Source organism: Pantherophis guttatus, chromosome 3 (assembly GCF_059756535.1).
Source record: "Pantherophis guttatus breed Tessera chromosome 3, ASM5975653v1, whole genome shotgun sequence".
Classification (NCBI taxonomy): domain Eukaryota; kingdom Metazoa; phylum Chordata; class Lepidosauria; order Squamata; family Colubridae; genus Pantherophis; species Pantherophis guttatus.
In genome coordinates, this window is record NC_142065.1 from 186,687,167 (window position 1) to 186,705,406 (window position 18,240).

General features: G+C 37.0%; 1 protein-coding gene across 7 annotated transcripts in view; it reads right to left on the reverse strand.

The window, feature by feature from the left end:
* The window catches only part of RUNX1T1 (RUNX1 partner transcriptional co-repressor 1), a 149,513-nt gene that overhangs the window by 30,537 nt on the left and 100,736 nt on the right, over positions 1-18,240 (reverse strand). For all 7 annotated transcript variants that reach the window (XM_034422427.3, XM_034422426.3, XM_034422428.3 and 4 more), the window contains 3 exons: positions 12,628-12,809; positions 2,543-2,793; positions 442-527 (listed from right to left, as the gene is read on the reverse strand). In XM_034422427.3, the coding sequence (XP_034278318.1) occupies positions 442-527; positions 2,543-2,793; positions 12,628-12,809 (519 nt within the window). The remainder of the gene's footprint in view (positions 1-441; positions 528-2,542; positions 2,794-12,627; positions 12,810-18,240) is intronic.

Below are 18,240 nucleotides of genomic sequence, written 5' to 3' on the forward strand. Positions count from 1 at the left end.
CTTCTCTCTCTCTCTCTCTCTCTCTCTCTCTCTCTCTCTCTCTCTCTCTCTCTCTCTCTCTCTCTCTCTCTCTCTCTCTCATATATATAGATTATGAAAATTTGCAACCTAATCCTAAATATGTTTATAGATTGGAGTGGTCTTCATCTCTGTTACATTACCACAAAGACAAGCAAAACCCATGAAGTTAGGAAATGGGATTCATCATTATGTGTTCATCATTATGAATCCTGTTTCCTAACTTCATGGGTTTTGCTTGTCTTTGTGCTAATGTAACAGAGATGAAGACAACTCCAATCTATAAGCATATTTAGGATTAGGCTGCAAATTTTCATAATCTATGGACAAAGATAATAAGCATTTCTCATTAATTTTAAACTTAAAATTAAGTTTAAAACTTGTGATGTAAATACTACAAAACAGAATACAGACATTCCTTACATGGTCAAGGTGTTTCCATTCTTCGGCCCATTCTCTATCTGTTAGTCTATGATCAATCATTTCTTCTTGACGTGTCCCATGCAACCCTGCCAGAAAAAGTGTAAAGTATTACATATGAATAACATGAATGAGTTATCTAATAATAGCTCCCTATTAATCCTATGGCTATAAATATATGCATTACTAACATTGCTTGATTAGGGGCATTGCATGGTACAGGTAGTTCTTTAGTTTCAACCACAATTGGGACTGAAATTTCTGTCATAAATTACTAGTTGTATGTCAAGTTGGACCCAATTTTACAATTTTATGATGGTTTTTAAGCAAATCACTTGGTTGTTAAATGAATCACACAGTTATTAAGCAAATCCACCTTCCCCAAATGGATGTTTTTGGCTGAAAATTGGCAAATTGTAATCATGTGACCCGAGGATACTGCAACAAGTAGTAAATACAAGCCAGCTGCCAAATACAGAACTGTGATTACATGATCACTGGGATAGTGCAATGGTTATAAGTGTAAGTACAGGTTGTAAGTCATTTTTTCCAAGGTTGTCGTAATTAAATGGTTGTAAATAAAAAAATGACCTGATTCTCATGGATTATTTCAGGGATCAAATAAATCTACAGAATTAAAAATAGGACTCAAATTGTAATGATAGCAATAGCAATAGTACTTAGATTTATATACCACTTTACATAGCTTTACAGCCCTCTCTAAGTGGTTTACAGAGTCAGCATATTGTCCCCAACAATCTGGGTCCTCATTTTACCCACCTTGGAAGGATGGAAGGATGAGTTAACCTTGAGACTTGAGACTTGAACTGCCAAATTGCAGGCAGCCAGCAGGCAGCAGAAGTAGCCTGCAGTACTGCACTCTAACCACTGCACCACAGTGGCTCATGATGCTTAAAATCAGCAGTAAGATTTTCAGAGAAGTAGAAAAAAAATAATCAAGGATCCCGTTCTAATTCCCTGACTGCCAGATCAACACCCAGGACAGAAGAGCATCATTAAAGACTAAGGCAAGCTAATCTAATCTAATCAACATTCAAAAAGAAATAGCGAAGAATGAGGATAGGAAGAATTTGGATTTGAAGTTTTTTTTCTTTATCTACTCCAAGCAGCTTACATATAAAGTGAAATACATCCCACAAAGGCAAACCAAAATAATCCACTAACAAGTAAATAGATTTCTTTTTCTTCTTTCTTCTTTCTCCATAAGAGAATCATTACAAAACAATAGGAAAATAATCGTACAAAATGAAGACGAAGACCTCTTTATTTCTGTAAGAAAAGTATTCCATTTCTTAGGGTAGAAAAGGGCTCGTTCATGGCTAACAGCATTATGGTCCAACATAATGAGAACTCACAGACTAAAGCTTCGTTGTTTACTCAATAACTAGCACACTGACTGACATATGAAAACTTGTATGGTCACGTAGGCCCCACACTTGATTTCATGAGCCATGCACTAAAAAAGGAAGCAATGCAATGCAGTGCAATTCAGAATAGAATAGAATAGAATAGAATAGAATAGAATAGAATAGAATAGAATAGAATAGAATAGAATAGAAATCTTTATTGGCCAAGTGTGATTGGACAAACAAGGAATTTGTCTTCAGTGCATATGCTCTCAGTGTACTTAAAAAATACATTCATCATGAATCATAAGACACAACACTTAATGATACTCATAGGACATTAAATAAGCAATCAAAATCATAGTAGGAAACTAAATAGCACTTAGCAATAGCACTTAGACTTATATACCGCTTCACAGTGCTTTACAGCCCTCTCTAAGCGGTTTACAGAGTCAGCATACTGCCCCCAATAATCTGGGTCCTCATTTTACCGACCTCGCAAGGATGGAAAGTTGAGTCAACCTTGAGCCTGGTGAGATTCGAACTGCCAAATTGCAGGCAGCTGGCAGTCAGTAGAAGTAGCCTGCAGTACTGAACTCTAACCAATGCGCCACCGTGGCTAAATAAAACAATATATCATGGATGGGTATCTTCAGGCAAGCACTGGGATTCAAATAACAACCGAAGGGTGATATGTATGGAGACCGAAGCCCCAGTGAAGGAAGAGCTTTGCTTACCCATAGGTCTGTTTCTGTCCCTGAGGTCCCTGTGGTTGGGGTGTCTGTATGAGTCCCTGTAGTGGTGGGCAATGGCCATATCATCCAAACGGTAATGCTGAGGTGGAGGCGGAGTAGGGTGAGGCAGACCATTAGGCTGGTAAGACAAGCTGTTATTTGGACTGTACCGCTGGCCCGGGCTAATAGTGCACGGCCGCTTGCTTGGATGCTCTGAGTGCAAAGGCTCTCTGTCAAAGCCATTTTCTTTGGTTCTAGGGGAAAAAAAGATACATACATTCGATTAAGGCATTTTCCAAGCCACAAGGAAGTGCTGCACAACTTTGATTGTTTTGCCTTCTTCAATTCCTCTGCGCCCCCCACCCCCAAGAAATAGGGAGATATAGTCCCAGCCTATGTGGAGGGTGTCAGCTTGAGAAAACTGCATCCTTAACTTACAACAGTTCACTTAGTGACCATTCATAGTAACAACGGCACTGAAAAAAGTGACTTATGACTATTTTCCCACACTTATGACCGTTGCAGCAACCCCACGGTCACATAATTGATATTCGGGATGCTTGAAAACTGACTCACATTTATGACGGTTGCAGTGTCCCGGGGTCATTTGACCTCTTTTGCAACCTTTTGACAAGCAAAATAAATGGGGAAACCAGATTCACTCGACAACTATATTACTAATTTAACATGATTCGTGATTCATGAATTGTGATTCATGTGGCAAGAAAAGTCATAAAATGGGTCAATTAACACATTTTTCACTGAGCAACATAAATTCTGGGCTCAACTGTGGTTGTAAATTGAGGACTACCTGTAGATTATTTACTACTGATACTAATTTTAGATTCAACTCAAAATATATTCAGTTTAGGTTGAGTGCCCTGTGGGAAGAAAGGCAAATACAAATTGTATATATGAATAAATGAATGAATAGGGTTTACAATAGAAACAACTCATACAGAGGTAGCAGTCCTACGTTTGTAACTTTAACCAAATGGCTTATTATTTTTGCCTTCTTTTGCTCGGTGTATCTTTTGATTTAGGTTTTTTGTTAACCCTGCATGAGAGCCTGTTTAGTGTAAGCCACTTATTCAGTACCTTCAAACCATTGTTACATCATTTGTCTTGCTTTGATTTTCTCCGGTATAGGAGGGAAGAGGAGGGAAATGCAATTGGGCTTTCATGAGTCTGTTATTTACAGCCTTTATCAATAAAGTTCTAATATCTCTTGCCCACCTCAGCTATAATGTAAGTGGAAGCATGAGAAAATTGCACAGCAGAAAGTAGCCACCAGTCCATTGTAGGTTGGACATTCTTAACCTAGAAACTGCCTATATAATCATTTTTAATGTAAAAATCTTGGCAAATCAGGAAAAATCTGTTTATTTCTATATCCATAGTGCACATCAAGGAATCAGGATTCTGCATAGTCTTCTATTTACATTTCAAATATTTTACAGATGCATTTTAGAAACTCCATACTCAAAGACCACTTGAAAAATATCTATGTTTGTATAGTAGCAATTAAAGCAGAGGTTGAAATGAGGTTTTTCTTCAATATGGAGGGACAGACAAAGCAAAAATAAAGTTGAAAGAAAAGTGTCATAACAGGTTAAAACTGTATATTTTATTGGATTGTTTTGGAGAGGTGGAGCAACCAACTGAAAAATTGGCATTGGTGTATAAAGCTTTAATGCAAATATTTTTGACAAGAGTTTAGAAGTGGGGAAACATATCTGAATCTTAACATTTAAATGACTGTTTTGAGCTGTGTATTCCTATTCCATTTTAAATTGGTTCAATAAAATAACAGAATCATGAAGTTGGAAGGTCATCTATTACAATACCTCACTTGATGCAGGATCTACTAAACCATTTCTTACAGATCCAGCCTCTGAATGAAGACTGCCAATGAAGAAATGTACTACTAAATGTATTAGGAAGAGCCGCTTTGGCGCAGTGGTTAGAATGCAGTATTAAAGGCTTCTTCTGCTGACTGCCGGGTGACTGCAATTTGGCAGTTTGAATCTCACCAGGCTCAAGGTTGATTCATCCTTCCAAGGTTGGTAAAATGAGGACCCAGATTGTTGGGGGCAATATACTGACTCTGTAAACTGCTTAGAGAGAGCTGTAAAGCACTGTGAAGCGGTATATAAGTCTAAGTGGTATAGTGCTATTGCTACTTTATAAGGAAATCCATTCACCTGGTTGACCTCTTTTACCAACATAAAATCCCTTCTAATATCTAGCTGAAATCAACTTCTCTGTATTTTCAACTTTTGATTCTAGTCCTGTTTTCTCAGACAACAGAGAACATATAACAAGACATGTTCTCTCTTTACATGACAACTTTTAGATAACTAAAACCAGTTCCTTCTAGGATTTGGTTTCCATTCCCCTTTACCATTTGGGTAGTTCTTCTCTTTATTTACCATTTGTTGATGTTTTGTGATGCCCAGAATCAAATACAGTATTCCAAGTGGGGCCTATTTAAAAAAGAGATAATTGCTTTCCATCAACTGGATTCTATGCTCCTATTAACACATCCCAAATAGCATTTGCTTTTATAGCAGATGCATCACAACTGGTTTACAAGACTTAGATCCTTTTCCCATTTTCCCATTCACACCTAGTCCATATGTCACCATGATGTCATGAGAATCTTCGTTGAATGCTTTGCTGAACTCAAGGTTCATTTTATCCATGGCATTTCTCCAATTTATTCAACTGGTAAATGTTTAAAAACGAAAAAGGAAGGGTCTGGCGTGACTTGAGATAAACCAATGGTGGCTCTTGATAAGTATTATAGTTAAGTTCACAAATACTTTCTTCAGTAATTTGTTTAAAAACCTTGCCAGTATAAACATCAAGCTGACAAGTTTGAAATTGTACAGGCCCTCCTCCTTTCCTTTTTAAAGGTAAGGGTAACATTGCTTTTCTCTAAACTTCTCTAATCGCCAGTTATCCAAGAATTCTCAAAGATGGAATTTAGCATTTCTAACCACCTCCATTAATTTCTTTGGTATCCCACGATATAATTCATTTCATTTTGAGATCTTCTATTTATTTAAGCATATATTTTAATTTTAAACTATATATCTGCCTTCATAAGTAATTTTAAAGTGTTATATAATTCTTTATTCATCTACCCTGAAGTTCCCTTCTTCTATTTATTTAGTCCTTTATATCCTGCTGTTATTATTTTTATAAATAACTCAGGCCAGTGAACTAATAGTCCTTCCTCTATTTTCCCCACAACTACAACCTTGTGAGGTGGCTTGGGCTGAGAAAGAATGACTGGTCCAAAGACACATAGCTGATTTTCATGCATAAGATATGATTAGAACTCACTGTATCCTGGTTTTTAGCCTGGCAAATTGGCTCTCCATTTGTGGCACAATAATAATCAGCCACGTTTTTGCTTTCTTTCTGAGCAATGATGGATGTTTCTTCAGGCTGGTGTTCTCGGCTTCGTGCTTCCAGGAGCACATTTGCTCCTGGAAGCACGAAGCCGAGAACACCAGCCTGAAGATGACGAATGAGACTTCGTCGAAACGTCGCCAAGACACTTCCAATTTTACGTGGGAGAAGACCTGAATAACCAAAGACCTACATACAAACACCCGCGAAAACCTGAGAAAACATATATATATATATATATATATATATATATATATATATATATATATATATATATATATATATATATATACACACACACACACACACACACATATATATATATATATATACATATATATATATATGTATGTATGTATGTATAGGTTCCCCTCGCACATATGTGCTAGTCGTTCCCAACTCTAGGGGGTGGTGCTCATCTCCATTTCAAAGCCGAAGAGCCAGCGCTGTCCAAAGACGTCTCCGTGGTCATGTGGCTGGCAAGACTAAACGCCAAAGGCACATGGAATGCTGTTATCTTCCCACCAAAGTGATCCCTATTTTTCAACTTGCATTTTTACGTGCTTTTGAACTGCTAGGTTGGCAGAAGCTGGGACAAGTAAGGGGAGCTCACCCCGTTACGTGACACACCTTATTATTGTATGCTGGGAGAAGTGGGGGCGAGAGAAATAATTCATTATTAGTAGCATTCAGGGGCTTAAGTGTGGCAACTATAGATAAGAACAGTTCTCAATAATTTTTCCTTGACTGAACCTGAGACTATCTGCAAATAATACAAGCCTTGCAGGTTCCTGAGCACATACTAGGTTACCAGTATTTATTTTATTTATTCAATTTTTGTGCTACCTGTGTCTCCTACAAGGTGAAACTTGGTGGCTTACAAGTTGAAGATCAAAAATGCGACATGCACAATTTCCATTACAAAGAACAAAAGTTTTAAAAAATGCAAGGGGAAAAGAGGTTATTAGCTACTGGCTGGGCTTTGAGATAGGGGTGAAAAAACAGATATGAGGAAAAAGAATAGTCAGGTGCAACTATTGTTCACTATGGAAGATGAGTAGAATAGAATCACTCACAAGATTGGAAGTTATGTAAAAGAGAACGATGAACTGTGGTCCACAATGCCAAAGTAACTGCTCCTATGTATTAATTTCTAACTAAGAAATTAAGTGTGGTGATAGTCACTTTAATTATATTAAAAACTAATGCAATATAATCTAGATCCAAAAACTCAAAACCAAAATAATTCCTCCTAATGATAGCTAAAGAGATCAGGATCCCCTTCAGAACAAAAGTATATGGCATTTAATAAAAGATGCTGTATATAAATGAATAGAGTTTTTTTTTAAATGCACAAATATGAGCTCTTCTTTTTAGAAAACATACACATTTTCTGTACGGATTGAAAAAAGAATTGTATATATACATATACAAATTTATATGCACACATACATATATCTATATCCATTTCTCACTTTGTTTCTGATATACCACGCAAAATTATTAAAAATGTGTTGTCTCCTCAGGTGTCATTCTCTTCTCTCATTCAGTGACTGATGGCTTCCAGTGTTATTACAGAAACAGATTGATCTTTTTAATGAGCTCATTTAATAGACTCCAAAATCTCACCGTGGCTGCTCATCCATGTCAGACCATATGCACCAAGAAAACATTCACTGAGAGTTCTGCTGTCAGTGTTTCATAAAACTTTGCATACAGCAGAACTGGGCATATAGATATAAAAGCAAGAGGTAGAAAATTAATATGCAGACAAGGTGAGAAAGAAAGAAAGGAAGGAAGGAAGGAAAGGAAAGGAAAGGAAAGGAAAGGAAAGGAAAGGAAAGGAAAGCAAAGGAAAGGAAAGGAAAGGAAAGGAAAAGAAGGAAAGGAAAGGAAAGGAAAAGAAGGAAAGGAAAGGAAAGGAAAGGAAAGGAAAGGAAAGCAAAGCAAAGGAAAGGAAAGCAAAGGAAAGGAAAGGAAAGGAAAAGAAGGAAAGGAAAGGAAAGGAAAGGAAAGGAAAGGAAAGGAAAGGAAAGGAAAGGAAAGGAAAGCAAAGCAAAGCAAAGCAAAGCAAAGGAAAGGAAAGGAAAGGAAAGGAAAGGAAAGGAAAGGAGGAAAGGAAAGGAAGGCAGGCAGAAGTTGTATATATTTGCAGTATGGCAGGGTAGTTCTGCAGACTGCCAGGAGTTCGATTCTGACCGGCTTAAGGCTGACTTGGCCTTCCATCCTTCCAAGGTCAGTAAAATGAGGATCCAGATTGTTGGGGGCAATATGCTGACTCTGTAAACTGCTCAGAAAGGCCTTTAAAGCACTGTGAAGTGGTATCTAAGTCCAAGTGCTATTGCTATTGTTCAAGTAATTAAGGTAGGAGGGTGCATAGATCAAAATTAAAACAAGAAATGCAGCGTTTCTCTTCTATTTTAGAAGAGATAGCATGTAATGTGACAAATGTAAATGGGGAATGTAAATTGAGGTAATTATTAAATATGGGTCCACTTAAAAATACTTTGTGTTTATAACGTATTAAATTGCCAAAAAATAAAACAAAGCCAAACTAAATCCAGCCTCAGCCAAAAATTTGAATAAAATTCCTGTCTTAAAATGCTCTTAACATTGCTTCCAGAAGAATAGGAGCTTTTTTGAAAGCAAGTAGCTGGTAAAAACTTACTTCAGGATGCCAAATTTACTTCTATTCATGATGAAAATCACAGTAGGATTCTCTGCAAAAAGTTTCATATAGGCCAAACTGCCCTTCCAAAGTAGCCTGGAGCTAGAACTGATAGTTCAAAAAACAGCATTTCAGCAATTTCAAAAATACCGATATGATATGGGCATTTTTAACTTCAGTATCCATTCTAATTTTTTTATTTTCTCTATTTGACCTTACAGCCAAGATAGAAAAGGCATGATAGTCCCTGACTTGTGACTGCAATTGAGACCAAAATCTCAATCATTGAGTAAAGTGGGCATAAAGTAAGATGCCATTGTGACTGTTTTGCTCAAGAACCACAATCCTGGTATTTCCAGTTGTGGTTGTAAAGTGATTGCCTGGATCATTAAGTGGATACAACAACAAATTGCCTGCTAACTTCAGCTCCACTCCATAGGTAGAAAAGAACCACTTTGGCAAGCTGCAGGAATGGAGCTCAGATCTTCAGGAGCTAAGCTCTGTTTCTCCATCTCCCCAGATGAAATCATCTTATCTCCAGGCACAGAAGAAATATGTTCCATGTTCTGGATCTGAGGTCCCTTTATCTATCCCATTGGGGAATTCAGCTCCCTTCAGTAGCCGTCTCTTTCAGCCACCCACAGAGACAAGAGGCAGGCAGCAACAGGTTGCACCTTTCCTGCCAGCTTTCCCATTGATTTTCTGGAGAAGCTAGCGGAGAAGGTTGCAAATGATGATCACATGATTTTGGATGCTTGGCAACCAATCATAAGCATCCAGAGTGCAATCACATGACTGTGGAGGGGGGTTGTGGTGAAACATTTTGGAGTATTATGGCCGGAAGTGCTTTACAGACCTTTTCAAAGGCTGTTGTAATTTTGGTCATTAAATGATTGATTGTAAGTCAAAGACTACCTATAATGCTAATGATGGTGACTGTATCAAATTCTAGGTTTTATTATCTGTATATTCTTCTCCTTTGAAAATGTAAAAATGGCTCAAATGTCTTTTTTTTTTTTTTTCAATTTGAAATCCTTTGGAATCTGGCATACTGTGAGAGAAGTATTTCTGATGGAGTTTGTTCAGTTTCTTTGCTGAACACGGTCTTTGCTATGATTATCTTGTAAGACCTCGAGCAATAAATTTGTAAAATAAATTTATATTGCATTATTATTATTATTGATTTTCTTAGTATACTCTATATTTTATATGGATTTTGTTCAGGTTACCATGGTATTTTATTACAGGTAGTCCTCAGTTTAATAATGAGTTCTGTTCCCAAGGTCTGTCCTTCAATTAAATTGTATGTAAGATGAAACAGTATTATTGTATAAGTAGTATTGTATAATGAATTTGAACCATTGTGTATTTAACTTGAATCATTGTGTATTTAACATAAACTTTGCTACGATAGGCTCCTTTTTAAACTACGAGTTTTCCTTAAACTGGGGTGTTGTTAACCCAGGGACTTGCTGAACTTTGCATGATATGCACTACTGTAAGCCACTGGAAGTCTAGAAGGATTTAGAAGCATGCAAATCTAATAATCAAAATATTTCACTAATTAAACACAATTTCATTTTTGCTACTGAAATGGTATTTAACTAACAGCTGCCCGCAATCTTTTTTCTTTTTCTTTTCCATCTTTTTCCTTCCTTCCTTCCTTCCTTCCTTCCTTCCTTCCTTCCTTCCTTCCTTCCTTCCTTCCTTCCTGCCTGCCTGCCTGCCTGCCTGCCTGCCTGCCTGCCTGCCTAGAGTTCTTGCTTTCTATTGTCTTTCCCACCCCTCCCTAACAAAGAGACTTGGAGGCCAGAGCTTCCTTTCTCTTTGACTACTTCCTTCTTCTCTCTTTAATGCAGCTCAACCTTCCTGGCCTGTCTTCTTTAGAGAAGTGTTGTTTCCCTGCCACCCTGATCAAAAAGGGTGGCATTGCCCCCAAAGCACAACCTGCCATGGACTGGAGAACTAATCGGAATTTCTGAAGGGCACCCCTGTGTAGCCCAGCCAACCATATCTTACTGTGGCTAGGAGACATGCTGTGGTGACCCAAAACCAGCCAACAGGTCATTTTTCCTTGCTGCTCTTCTTCTTGGAATACTGTCTATGGGCCACCCAGCAGATGGTCATTCAATATATTTTATACAAGGCTGCAACTTTGAGACCCTTATTACATTTAGCTTATTACATGTGCAAGATCTGGGATTTCAATATATTCAGCACATTTATCCAAATATGTCAAATATGGCAATCATGTGCAGGCCAATAAGGAATGCATAGGAATCTTAGTAGTTAATAATTACGTTACTGTGAGATATTTTGACAAATTCTGTATACTTCCCCCCACATTCTGGGTAGTTCAAGTTGCATATATTCTAATGGACTAAATGAAAACATTGGAAGTAAAGAAGTGGATCTTTTTTAGAGTATAAGCATTCTTCAGTGTGAAAACTGTGTTCACTGCAAATTAAATCACATCCAGTATGTTTACATAATTTGCAAATAATATATAAACTACAGTTGAGTTCAATAATAATTCTACATTTCACTGTTAGATTAGTTTTCCAATGTATAAACTGTGGGGTAACTGTGCCATTACTATAAATTGCTTCGTAATCTATAAAAATTTTGCTAAATCAAAATCCACTTCCCTTTGTGCAACACATTTTTCTATCCATGTGTGTCCAATAAAGATGGTGTAACAGACTCTCATTTTCTCTTTACATTTTCTCATTTTCTCTTTAAATATTTTGAAACAGCAGTCAAAGCGACTCAATGCATTGAAATCCCTTCTGCCCAATACAGGTAGGATGGGTAGTTTCACTCCAAGGGCTACGTTTTCTGACTGTAGCTTTTCTTTTTTTCTTTTTTATACCAACATCATTTATTATCTTTCTACATCTTTCTAGACTTACAAACCAGCATATTCATACACCAAATATATTCATACATATATTTCTTTTCCTTCTTCAAATTTCTCACTTCTCTTTTCGAGGATCTCTCTCTCTCTTTTTTTTTTTTAAAAAGCAAAACTTTATTCATTCTTAAAAAAAAACATTTAAAACATACAAAACATACAAAAGCTTGGTTAAGTTAAAAGTTAACTTAATCAAGAAACAATTTTACATATACATACACAATAAACGACTTCAACTACTAACTAATTTCTATTATTATATTATACATATATACAAACCTACAGTGAGATATTTCATTTTCTATCTATCTGACAGTGCATTTTTTTCAATTATGTTAATTTCCTCTAAATTTTTTTTTTTTTTTAATTTGATTTATATGCCGCCCTTCTCCGGAGACTCAGGGCGGCTTACAGTGCGTTCAGCAATTTCATCTCAACCCATTTGGCCTTCTCTGATTTATCCACTGGTACCATCTATTCCATATTGTGAAATATTTTGAATCCTCCTGTAACTCTAAGGTTAATTTGTCCATTTCTGCGCATGTGTATATCTTTTGTATTAGCTCCTGATCAGTTGGCAATCTATTAGTTTTTCAAAGTTGTGCTACTGCTAGTCTAGCCGCCATTATTAGTATTAAATATTTTATGTCATTCCTAATGTTCTTTTTGATCATACCTAATAAAAAAATTTTGGGCTCTAATTCAATTTCATAATCTGTTATTTCTGCTATCCATGTTTTTATCTTGTTCCAATATTTCTTAATTTCTGGGCAGAGCCACCAAACGTGATAAAAAGTTCCCTGTGCTTTTTTACACTTCCGATTGTAGCTTTTCTTTACTGTATGCCAGTGTTATGCCAGGCCAAAACTAAAGTAACACATTCCATTCCCATCCATCCATCAGTCTACTTTGCTTATGCTCATCCATCCATCCTTACACACAGAAAGAAGTTCCATGCTTTTTGCTGGATGATGGAGATCTGTGGTATTTGTGCAGGGACAAGAAGGCATACTGTTGAGACAAACATTGGCAAAATAAAACATTGCAAAGGCAGTTTACCTGGAAGAAATGCTCATAAAGGTTTACCTGTCTGGAGTTCGCCTCTTCCCGTTTTCGTTCACATCGAGAAGCAGCTCTGAGGAGTCAACAGGTGAGGTGGTGCTGGCATCCAGAAGCAGCTGCTCATGCTGAGCGAGGTACTGGGCGGGATTTTGCTTGGCCAGCCTTGCACAATGTAGGAGCTCCCGCTGTAGCAGGGGCAAATTGGCCTGGGAGAAAATAATAATAATAATAATAATAATAATAATAATAATAATAATAATAATAATAATAATAATTTTAATTCTATACCGCCCTTCTCCCGAAGGACTCAGGGCGGTGTACAGCCTATTAAAAGCACAAGACAAACATCAATTAAAATAATTTAAAATTATTAAATAATTCGGCTCAATTTAAAACCCCAGAAATTTAAAACACCCAATTTAAAATTATTATGTTGATAGCCTGGCCTGGCAGAACAACAGGGTCTTGAGTGCACAGCGAAATACCGGAGGTATTTGGAGCTTATGACATATATCCGTGAGCAGTTAGCTCTGTCACAAATATATAGATAAAAATGGAATGTAAGGCCGTTTTTCTCAAATTACAAAAAGGTGGAACATCACTTCCCGCATGACTTGTCTATGTAGACTAGAAATTCTGCAATGTCTAATCTCAACACATCAGAAAAGGCTGAAGTCATCACCTTTTACTCCAGTGTTAAATATTGATAACATTGGGGGAAAAAATTGTATCAAAACTGAAACATAGTTATGGTGTCAACAAACAATGATTTGGTAACTTTGCCAATAATACAAAGCTTTGAATGGGGCTTTTCTAGAAAGAGGAGAAAGAACTTTCCTGGCTAAGAAAAACTATCATATGCTTTGCAATACTGAACAACAAACATCTCTCTCCTCTGTGACCATCTGGCCCTTCTCCAGCTGCTGTGTACAGCCTCAGGCAGAAATAGGGAAAAGCACTGCAGTGTGCTTGGGGGTTGTGAAGGTCTCTTTGACAGAACAGGATGATAGGAGAGGAAAGAAAGATATGTACGCATGCACGAACACACACACACACACACACACACACACACACACAGGGGGGAGAGAGAGAGGGAGGGAGGGGGAGAGGGAGGGGAAAGAGAGACAGAAATGAGTGAGAGAGAGGGGGAGAGGGAGGGAGGGGAAAGAGAGAGAAATGAGTGAGAGAGGGAGGGAGGGAGGGAGGGAGGAGAGAAAGGGAGGGGGAGTGAGTGAGGGGAGAGAGAGGGGAAGGAGAAAGAGAGAGGGAGGGGAGAGAGGGAGGGAAAAGAGAGGGAGGGGAGAGAGAGGAATGAGAGAGAGAGGAGAGAGGGGGAGGGAGGGGAAAGAGAGAGAGAGAGAGGGAGGGGGAGAGAGAGGAATGAGAAAGAGAGGAGAGAGAGAGAAAAGGAGGGAGGGAGGGAAAGAGAAAGGGAGAGAGAGAGTTCCTAAAGGCAAGTAAAACTTTCCCTGTGATCTTAAAAGATTCTCAGAGCTTCTATAATTTTCTGTCTGCTATGAAACTTCATTAGCACACACTTCCAAATCAAGAATTGTCTCGTGAAACTTGGAATTTGCAGGAAAATTTAAACAACTGCTTGAGCAGTTGAGGGGGTTAGACCAGAGGACCTCCAAGGTCCCTTCCTGTTAATGTTCATGTTTTGTGCTGAATGCGATATGATGTGAGTTGTCTGCAATAGGTACCATGTGATAAATTTCAGCAAGCGTGTTTTGCAGCTTGTTGAAAAGGTGATTGTTTGCTGCAGAATCCATCATATGTTGTATTCTCCTATGCTAACTCATTCTAGAGATCTACTTTTATAAGTAACTTTTTTTTAAAAAAGACGTTTTTCTGAGCCGAAGAAGCTTTGTATGCGTACATGTGTGTATAAACGTGAACAAGTAAACTTCTGGGTGGCTTTTTCATCATGTGCATTCCTTATTTGTGCCCGTATTGGAAGCTTCCACATTTATCTTCTCACAGGCATTAAAAGTTCTATTCCTTCTACCAGATACATGAAACAGGATTATAAATTAATATTAATTTCATGAAGTTTTCTGAAGTTTTTATTTTGAAATAGCATAGGTAGAACTCATATTAGTATATGGACATATATCTAAAAGCCCACTCGTATATACTTGCTATCCTCTTCCCATCTGTACCAAAGTTTTCTTCCTAGCATTATGTAGGCAGTGTTTTCAGCCTTGCATATGGATGCATCTATGCAGTCTTTAAATATCATTCCCAAATGGTACTGAGGAAAATGATATCATGTGCTAGACATCTTGCATGCAGATGTTTTTGGCCAGGCTTTTTTGGCTCATCCCCAGAAAGGGAATTAATATGTGTTTGAAAAAAGAAATCCTGGTCACAAAATATAAACAAGCTTTGCAATGGAATGATGAGATCCGTAAGCTTCTAATATTTTATTAAAATTGAATTAAATCAAGCACATTCGCAAAGAATTGCTGAAAACTTGTTTTAAATTAATATTTATTAATAAGAAAAAAGAACCTATAATTAGAGAAATTTGTACTGAAAATATCTATTGGGATTGGGGAATATATTAAATTATGCTATAATTGATAGATTAAATATGCATAGCTACATAAGCAAATAAGTAATGAGAGACATATACATGACCATTAACAAATGTATACATACAAATGACATAATACATGCACTCTTTCCCTCAGTACTCTGTTTAATTTACTGACTCCATAAACATCTTTTGCCAATTTTTTTTTTTAAATATGGTAATGCAAAGCAATTTTGCTTGCTCTAATTCTGGTGCCAGATTAGGTAATTAGAACGGTGTCTAATATCCTTCCAGTAAATGTTTCTCCATAAATGCAAAATGGAACTGAGGGTCTGTGAGTTACATTAGCTTAATGAAAACAAGACTTTAATGCATATTGTTACAGCAGCATTTCAATGCACTTATTAAGGCCCGTGTTCCCACAACCATATGGTTTTTGTCATTAATGTCTCCTTTGAGGAAAAGCACTAAAATTAGAAGAAGAAAAGAGAAGTTGCATCTTTGATTCTAGTGATCCCAAATAAATGATATGACAACCATATGGTGTGAAGCAATGATGGAAAGGTCTAGAAGTATTCCCCCACTTATTCTCTTTTGTATTCCTTTTTTAAAGCTGTTTACTTCACCATGATAATATTTAGATATGATGAAATGTAACACTGAAATACTTCTCCGTCTTAAAGACACACAGAAAAATAAAATCTCATGCGATGTGAGAATTGTAACTGAATGTTTCTCCCTCCCCACTCGTCTTGTTAAACAACTGAATAAAAACATTGTACAGCAAGTGGATAATTAACAATGCATAACAAGTATTTGTCCTGTGGATATTTAAAATGATAGAAGTTGCTTTTGAATTGAAATTTAAGTTTATGTTTTATGGGTAATTTTTTTTTATTTGCAGAAGATTTGTTCTGATTAAATAATTCTAGATTCATCCAAGCTTCATATGCATTACAATATTACAGTAAAATACTAAGTTTTATCACACAACAATCAGTAATACATTGTAATTTCCTTTATATTCTGCCACCTCATATGTCTGGAAATTCTCAGTAATTCAGGTCATGGTTTGTCCCAAAGGTGCTTTTTCAAGAGGCAACTGGACTTTCTGGTTTTTCTTTGAAGACGTTTCACTTCTTATCCAAGAAGCTTCTTCACCTCAGAGCTGAAGAAGCTTCTTGGATGAGAAGTGAAACATCTTCAAAGAAAAACAAGAAAGTCCAGTTGCCTCTTGAAAAAGCTCCTTTGGAACTGCCACCTCATAATTTATATATAATGAATTGGGACTGGGGAAGGCAATATTGTTGATTTTATTTTAGCTAGGAGCTACAAAGTCTATGGATGATTACTTATTTTATTTAAATGGTTTAAGTGGCTGCCCGTCTCAACATAGTCGAGCCATAAAACATAGAAAATTGAGAACATAGAGAATGAGTTTGGTCTAGTGGTTAAGGCACTAGGCTAGAAAGCCGGAAATTGTGAGTTCAAGTCTTGTCTTAGCCATGAAAGCCACCTGGGCGACCTTGGGCAGTCTCTCAGCCCAATCCACCTCACAGGGTTTTTGTTGTGGCAAAAATAGAAGGAAGGAGGAGTAATATGTGCTTTCACCACCTTGAGGTATTTATAAAAAACAGTAAAGGTGAGAAATTAATAAATAGCGACTGTTGAAGAACAAGCCAACAACTGATAACAAAAAAGTAAAAACAATAGCTGAAATATCTATATCCCAAATTTAAATATAAATAATACAATGCGACTGAGCAAAGTTCCCAATACACTATTGGAAAAAAGCAAAAAAAAATAAAATAAAATCTAATAACAACAACAGCTTTATACACTAGACTCAATTACCATGCAGATCCAATGCCTGAGGGAAAATCTGGGAATTCAAAACTTCAAGATATTTCTGTAGTAAACAGGCTTTACTTCTTAACCTCTTTTTCATTTAGGGATTTGGGAATATTTGCTTTTTTAAAAGAGGTCTTTAAATTTACTGCTCCAATCCCCTCCCCTCCCCTGGAAAATAAAATCCAATAAATCAGCATTGCTTATTTCATGTAACTGAGGGAAACCATATGACCCGTGGTCTGCATGTTTTATCTTTTGTTGTATTCATTTATATATATATATATATAAAAAAAACTTGGTAGAACCAGTGCTTTCCATTTTTTTTTTGGCACCATATGACACTAACTGAATTTCAATATGAGATAGTGAACGTTTTGCAAATGGCACGTTTAGTAATGTGACATATGAGGAAAGCCTGAAATTGTTTCCTGAGATATTTATTGAAGAGCCCTTCCTCACAGAAATCTTGACCAAGTTTGCTTGAAGGAAGTGGAAAGTAATGAGGCTTTCACTGTGCTGAATGATTTTGTTTCAGATCACTAGTTCCTTGCTGTAGGAAGCTGGTGATTCTGACAGGATATCTAAGGGGGAAGGGAAAGCTCAAGACATCTGGTTTCCTAATGCAAGAGGTTGAAAAGGGGTTTTCTGTTGGCCAGATGACACAATACATGCAATATATTATGAGCCAAATCACCAAACCACTAACCTAACTGTCTGGATTAAAGATATTGCTGACAAAAAGCTTTACCCCTTGTGTTTGCTGTGATGTGGTAGACATGTACAGTACAAGTATTTGTAAGGTGGAGTGTGCAGTAAGGTTCTGTTTTCATTATTTTGATGAAAGCACTGTATCCTCCAGATCATTCTGATTGGACTTTGTAATGTTCAACTGTTTCAGAGAAGAGTCTTTTCAAAGTATATACAGGTAGTCCTCGATTTATGACCACAACTGAGCCCCAAATTTCTAAATCTCGCTAAGCGAGACATTTGTTAAGTGAGTTTTATGACTTTTCTTCCCACAGGGTTTAAGTAAATCACTGCAGTTGTGAAGTTAATAACAGGGTTGTTAAGTGAATCTGGTTTCCCCACTGACTTTGCTTGTCAGAAAGTTACAAAAGGTGATCACATGACCCTGGGACACTGCAACTGTCATAAATATGAATTGTCAGTTGCCAAGTTTCTGAATTTTGATCACGTGACCAAGGGGATGCTGCAATGGTGGTAAGTGTGAGCAACGGTGATAAATC